General features: G+C 37.2%; 1 protein-coding gene across 1 annotated transcript; it reads right to left on the bottom strand.

The window, feature by feature from the left end:
• Positions 1–349: 349 nt before the first annotated feature.
• LOC132183913 (tubulin alpha-3 chain) lies at positions 350–2801 on the bottom strand. Its single transcript, XM_059597381.2, has 4 exons — positions 2441–2801; positions 1748–1982; positions 1287–1657; positions 350–1198 (listed from the first exon to the last, which is right to left on the bottom strand). The coding sequence occupies exons 1-4, from the start codon at positions 2531–2533 to the stop codon at positions 542–544; spliced, it is 1356 nt and encodes a 451-aa protein (XP_059453364.1). The 5' UTR covers positions 2534–2801; the 3' UTR covers positions 350–541.
• Between the last annotated feature and the right edge of the window lie 4972 nt (positions 2802–7773).

The following is a 7773-nucleotide window of genomic DNA, read 5'->3' on the forward strand; positions in this document are numbered from 1 at the left end:
TTTTTAGGTTTTTTCAAAACCGCTAACCGTTAACTGTATATATACACATAAAATGATGTCAATTTTTGTGTCTAAAATTTTAAATATAATAACCGCCCGCTAACCATACTAACCGCTAACCATTTTTAAAAACAGTTAGAAAAAACCACTAACCACCTAGGTGGTTACAGTTAATGGTTAGCAGTTTTGAAGTTTTTAGATTTTTTCAAAATTGCTAACCTATATACACATAAAATGATGTCAATTTTTGTGTTTAAAATTTTAAATCTATATATTTGTTACATAGCAAGTTATCGATGGTTTGATACCATTTTTGACACAAAATCAAGCCTTGAGAGTTGAGACACAATAACAATACATGAAAGGCTATATAGAAAGATAGTTATTGATACTACCAAGTCTGTGCAAAAGAGCACATACAAGAAAACAGCCACGACACAAAAGAGCACATACAAGCCCAGCAACATTTTTTAAAAAAAAACCACGACACAAGCCATCATATATTATAGCAGCCATACACATTAGGAACTGCATCCAGCTCTTAGTATTCATCTCCTTCATCACCATCCTCTCCCTCAGCAGATTCTGCACCAACCTCCTCGTAGTCCTTCTCCAGTGCAGCAAGATCCTCACGGGCCTCCGAGAACTCTCCTTCCTCCATACCCTCACCGACATACCAGTGCACGAAGGCACGTTTGGCATACATGAGATCAAACTTGTTGTCAATGCGAGAGAACACCTCGGCAACACTGGTTGAGTTGGAGATCATGCACACAGCCCTCTGCACCTTAGCAAGGTCACCTCCTGGAACAACAGTGGGTGGCTGGTAGTTGATACCGCACTTGAATCCAGTAGGACACCAGTCAACAAACTGGATTGTGCGCTTGGTCTTGATGGTGGCCACGGCTGCATTCACATCCTTGGGCACAACATCCCCACGGTACATCAAGCAGCAAGCCATGTATTTGCCATGGCGCGGGTCACATTTTGCCATCATGGAAGACGGCTCAAAAGCACTGTTGGTAATCTCAGCCACTGAAAGTTGCTCATGGTACGCCTTCTCAGCCGAGATCACAGGAGCATAGGAGGAAAGCATGAAATGGATCCTGGGGTAGGGAACCAAGTTGGTCTGGAACTCAGTCACATCAACATTCAAGGCTCCATCGAACCGCAGGGAGGCAGTCAGGGACGAGATCACCTGAATGAAACAACACACACATATCAAATTCATCAATTACAACATCCATATAATTCGAACGATTGTATGGAAAATTCACAATGGCTACCTGAGAGACAAGGCGGTTAAGATTGGTGTAAGTAGGACGCTCGATATCAAGGGACCGCCTGCAGATGTCGTAGATAGCTTCATTGTCAAGAAGCACAGCAACATCAGTATGCTCAAGGAGGGAATGGGTTGAAAGGACGCTGTTGTAGGGCTCTACAACGGATGTAGAAACCTGAGGTGAGGGATAGACAGTGAAACCAAGCTTTGACTTTTTGCCATAGTCAACAGAGAGACGCTCCAAAAGAAGCGATCCAAGACCAGAACCGGTACCACCACCGACGGCATTGAAAACCAAGAACCCTTGAAGACCAGTACAGTTGTCTGCAAGCTTCCGGATCCGATCCAAGCAAAGATCAACAATCTCTTTCCCAACTGCACCATAAAAAACAACACAGGATTGTCAACAAAATTGAGATTGAAACAGTGTAGAAAAACAGACAAAGAAGGGAGCTAAATATTTACTTGTGTAGTGGCCTCTGGCAAAGTTGTTGGCAGCGTCTTCCTTGCCGCTGATGAGTTGCTCCGGGTGGAAAAGCTGACGGTATGCTCCGGTCCTCACTTCATCAATGACAGTGGGTTCCAGATCAACAAAGACGGCACGAGGAACGTGCTTCCCAGCACCAGTTTCACTGAAAAAGGTGTTGAAGGCATCGTCTCCTCCGCCGACCGTCTTGTCACTCGGCATCTGGCCATCAGGCTGGAAAAAAAAAGAAAAACGCAAACCGTTTCAGCAAACGAAATTGCACACACAGTTGAACTTGAATTGAACAAAATAGAGCCAGAAATCGATCTAAACGAATTCCTAAGTAAAATCAAACAATTTTAGAACATAAAATTTCCCATATTAATTCAGATACTACTCAATAAATCTCAGGCGACCCTTACGAGCCGTAGATCTATCCGGATTTCAAAATTTTGTGAAAAATGGACCGCATCCAAACCGGATCTAACGAATTTCATAACCAAAAAAAAATCCCAATGCGCCATTGATCTTATGAACTGATAATTCAAAGTTTTCATTGAAAAGTAACCACAAATCAGGAAAAAAATAATAATAATAAACATCTAAAAGCTACTGCTACTACAATAAATTCAGCAGAAAAATAAAAAGAAATGAACGGTAAAGCAAATGAAGCGAATGAGTGAATATCTCACCTTAATGCCATGCTCGAGGCAGTAGAGTTCCCAGCAGGCATTGCCGACCTGAATACCGGCCTGACCGATGTGGATCGAAATGCACTCTCTCATTTTCTCAGAGATTACGAAGGGTAGAAGAAGAGCGAAATTCTAGAACAAGAAGAATGAAGAAAGAAGGGAAAATGTATTGTCGGCGTGTATCAAGACGCCTTTCAAATTGTGAGGTTTCAAATCTGAGGCTTCTGTAATATATAGATCAGGTTGATGAGAGGGAGACTGTGTGCGAGAGTGGGAGAGGGAGTGTTAACTACGGTTAGTTGACCGTGGTTAGATCGAGGGTTTGTTGGCCATTACAGGCTGGCTGGGTTAATTAGCCCGCCGAATTTTGATGTTTGATTGAGGATGGTGAAAAAGGGTTTGGATTTTGATGAAATTGCGCGGGTGGCATTGGGCCTTGGGGAGGGGTGATGATTTGTTTCTTGGAGGATTATTACGTCATTTAGGTGGCAAATTATCTCGTAGCACGTGATCTCGTTCATTGGCGGAGCTGTAAGGCATAGGCCATGTTGTTGGGCAGTTAGGCTGTCGAGGCAAACTAGGTCCTACATTTCCGTCGTTTGGTCCAGCGTCCCTTGGGAAATAAATCAATAATTGTGTAGAAAAAGGATAAAAATCCTTTTTTTTTTATCAAATAATAATAATTTTTTTGGTTAAATACTTCAAACCCCCTTACCGTTTAGCAACTTTATTTTTTTTTTTCCATGGGGTTTCACTTTTATCACATGACCTCCTTGGAGTTTTGATAAAGGACTAATTTAGTCCATCTGTTAGTTGACCGTTAAGACTGACACGTGGACCAATCAGATGATGACACATGGCACCTATTTAATTTTTTTAAAATTAACAAAAAAAATGTATTTAAAAAAAAAAAAAAAAAGGAAAAAACTGGGGGTGGCTCGGCCATTTGGGGGTGGCTCACCTTTGGCCATGGGGGTGGCCGAGCCACCCCCTGGGCACTAGGGGGTGGCTCGGCCACCCCCTTGGGCTCCAAGGGGGTGGTCGAAACCACCCCCAGAACCCACTGGGGGTGGCCGAGCCACCCCCATGGAGCCTTGGGGGTGGCCGAAACCACCCCCAACCGTGCCCAGGGGGTGGCCAAGCCACCCCCATCTGGCCGGATGGGGGTGGCCGAGCCACCCCCAGTTTTTTCCTTCTTTTTTTTTTTTTTAAAAAAAAAATATACATTTTTTTTGTTAATTTTTTTTTTTTAAAAAAATTAAATAGGTGCCACGTGTCAGTCTTAACTGTCAACTAACGGATGGACTAAATTGGTCTTTATCAAAACTCCAGGGGGGTCCTGTGATAAAAGTGAAACCCCAGGGAGGAAAAAATAAAGTTGTTAAACCCTAGGGGGGTTTGAGGTATTTAACCCTTATTTTTTATAATATTGATAGGGTCGTTTTAACTAAATTTTGGGTTTTCTTAATCTAAAAATTGGTTTAGACATATAGGTCAATATTGCAAAATAATTATGAAATAAAAATATAATTTTTAGCATTACTCAATTATATAAAGAGCTAAAATAATTATTAAAAAAAAATTGTATATAATTGTTATGCTCGGATAAGATCTTGAAATTAGGATGCTCCAATTTTGTTGAAATTTATACAATTTAAGATTGTGGGATTGCAAGATCTATTTGTCCTAGACAATTTAAGGCGCAGTTAGTTTGAGATTGTATTTGAGAAATATAACTTTTAAGTCAAAAAAAAATTTTTTGTAAAAGTTTTATTTTTAAGCTTTTATCAAAATGCATTTTAACCATTTTTAGAGTAAAAAAGTTAAAGAAATACTTTTAAAACGCTTTTTAAGCTCTAAAATGTAATCCTAAACAGACTCTAAAAATACTTTTTAAACGCAATCCTAAACAGGTTTTTAAAGTACTTTTTAAGCTCTCAAACAACAAGCTCTAAGTTTCACCCTAGATTTGAGCACTTGATTTCGGCAGTTGGACAAATCGACTGTGACGAATTGAGTGTTGCTGTGGAACTCAATCCAGCTGTCTTTCTATATGAAGGCAGCTTTCCTCATTCGCCCCTGTTCGAGATTGTGGATCGGAAGCTGCAGCCTTTTGTTTCAGACTTTCCTACAGATTCAGCTGGAATAAAAAACCTTCCTTCGAGCCTGTTCTAAGGGCATGGCTCTCCCACATCTTATTCAACAACTTCTTTTGTAGAGGAAGTCAGTCGTTCATCTCGGTCTAACTTCGTTACCTTAGCTCGGTCAACAGCCGTATCTTGATTCCACATTTTAGCTTAAAAACAACAAATAAAATGCAAACACTCTAAATGTCTTGGTTGTTAACCGCATCAGCCAAACATAAAACTGATAATTGCTAACTGTGTCCGCATGTATAATTAGTGATTTTTACTAACTGCATTCTTATGCAGTTACGCGAATATCAGTTAATTGCGATTAATATTCAACTGTTTGTAGAGTCCTAATATAATGTATTATGAACCATATATTGGAGTAAGAGCATTCCCAATGGAAGAGCTAAATGTTACTTTTATTTAAAATAGCTCTTCAAATGTTTAAAAAACTTCTTACATTGGATTAGCAAAAAAAAAGAAAAGTAAAATAGATATTTGATGGGAAGAGCTAAAAAAAAAAAAAGGCTAAATGTAGCTACACTTTTTAAGGGAGCTATTTTATTTTTCATTATTTCTCTTACCAGTTTTCTCTTTTTCCAAAATATTTTCTTACTTTTTCTCTGCATATTCTCTTTTTCCCAAAATTTTTCCCATTTTTCCTTTAATGTTCTATTTTTTCCAAAACTTTTCTTACTTTTAATAATATTTTAATATAATATATAGAAATATAGCTAATCGGATGTAGAGACCTTTAAAAATGGCTTAGCTAAATTAAATAAAAGTGAGTTTTGAAAAGTCGTTTTACATAAAAATATGGCTCCTCCATTAGGAATGCTCTAAATGATTAAAACAACAACACCACCACCCAATTGGCAATAAGTTGCTCCTACCAAATTTATATTACGTGCTTTAACATTATCAAAAACATCCTCATGGTTTCAATTTTATTGATCAGCTTTTTTATCTTCTTACAATTATCAAATTGACATTTTTTATAAAATAATTCGTCTATATTCCTAATGAAACTTCCATTATATTCAAATAAACACTCAATTACCCAACAAAAAAAAAAAAAAGTTAAGCAAAACAAAATAATAACTAATCAAAATGGAGGCCCAAAAGTGGATGGCAGCCCACCGCCAGCCGGCCCACCCCTTATCTATGAAGGATGGGTGGTAGCTCACCTTTCTCACACCCCTCATCTGTGAAATAATAGGATTTTTTAATTTAAAAAAAAAAAATTAAAATTTTGAAAAAATTTCAAATTTGGATTTTTTTTTTTTTTTTTTTTAAAAAAAAAAAGGTAAAAAGCACATTGTGTAATATTTTCCTAAAGATAATTTATTTTTATTTTTTAAACAAGATGATGGTATATTCGAAGAGACATCCAGCAAAATAGTCAAGCCCAGATGATTGAGGATGAAAAAAGAAGCTCCACCAGCCCTTTTGCCAGGCATCGGCTCATCATATAAAAGTTGGGCCCAATGGCTCATGAAATGTAGTATCGGGCTCTGGCCCACCAGTACTTCAACGGTAATGGCCATGCTGGGTCATGGTCCATCCCTAGCCTACCCCATAGGGGCAAGGTGAGCCAATTGGTACTATAATCACCTTTAACCCAAGCCCAAGCCCAAGCCAACCCTCCCTTTCTCCACCTCCCAAAAGAGTTAAAATAATGTTATATATCACATTTTTATCTCACAATTATCCCATAATATTAATATAGCAGTCCCAACCAGCCCTTTGATTTTTTTCTTATTTATTTATTTAACAATAACTAATTCAAGACTTAGTTGAGACCGTCACATTAACATTATAGAATAATTAAAAAATAAAAATATAGTTTTTAAGCATTACTTTCCAAAGAAACGGTAAGGCATAGACTTGTATGGAGAAAAAAACAGCAAAGAAAATACCATGACAACAAATTCAGAACTATTGGTCTAACTTGATACACAAGAAAAACACAAATGGGTTGACATAGGTTCTTTTTCGTGTCAATCCAACACGATCTATTTATTGAATAAGTTAATACGAGTCGTGTTGTGTCAGCTATTTAGTTAAAACATGTTGTGTCAAGGTTAAAAAATTTGACACCATTAATTAAAAGTGTCATATTTGTATTGACCCATGAGGTCGTATACTCATGACTTGAAACATGAACCCAAAATTGTCACCCTAGGAAAAGGGTTGGTAATACCGATTTAGTTAATTCTTATAAGAGAGGATAAATTTGGGTCAGTAAATGGTAAAAAGAGAGAATAAAGATAGAGGAAGTACAAGTAGAAGTAGTTGGTAAAAAGAATATTAAATTGAGAATTGGGAAGTAAATATAATTTTTTTTTTTACTTTTTCTTTGTTTTTGTTGTTTTTCATGGAAAAGTAGCTTTAATCAGGCCACGCCAGTGTAAAATGGACAAGGACTCTCTCTATTTTATGGTCAGAATTTAAAGTTAGTATATCTAACAATATATATAACTTCTTATTATTTAAAATTTTTAGAAGACATGTCAATATTAACTTCATATATATTGATACATAAATAACTTTAAATTCTGATCCATTTCATTTGAGATGAAGAGAATAATATTCCGTGTGAAATTGGTATGAAGAGTAATATTACTCTTAATTAATTAATAGCTGAATCGTTAACCATACGCTTTTAATCATTTCTTTAACTATAAACTGGAAAATTGCAGTAAATTCCAAGCAGAAAACCTGTGGTTGCCAAAAGGTAACGTGTTGACTCCACAAAAATACAAAAAAAAATTGTGTATATTTTGGTAAGACCTCATTTTCCTAGGAAGGTCAATTTCAATGTGTCACTTTATATGGACAAACTGAGGCAGTCAATAACTTCATATCTTGTCCTGAAGTTTGCCACCTTTTCTTTAGAGGATATATGCAGGTCCTACAAATGGAAATGTCAACCAATCATCTTTCTTTATCCAATTCAACAAACATGGCGGCCATGTTGAACATGCTTTTACTCAATACAGCAGCAGGACAGTGAAAACCTTGTTAAAAAACTGAATTAGGACACTAAGCCATAAAGCCAAATCTCAATATCTGCACTATTTGGAATGCCAAACAGAACCCTGACCAAACATGCCATTAACAGTGAGAAAGTTCAAAATGTACTGCTTCAACTGAATACTCAGAAACCATGATAACATCCTTATTGTAGGGCCACTGTGA

The sequence above is a fragment of the Corylus avellana genome, chromosome 7 (assembly GCF_965113065.1).
Source record: "Corylus avellana chromosome 7, dhCorAvel1.hap1.2, whole genome shotgun sequence".
NCBI classification, from domain to species: Eukaryota; Viridiplantae; Streptophyta; class Magnoliopsida; order Fagales; family Betulaceae; genus Corylus; species Corylus avellana.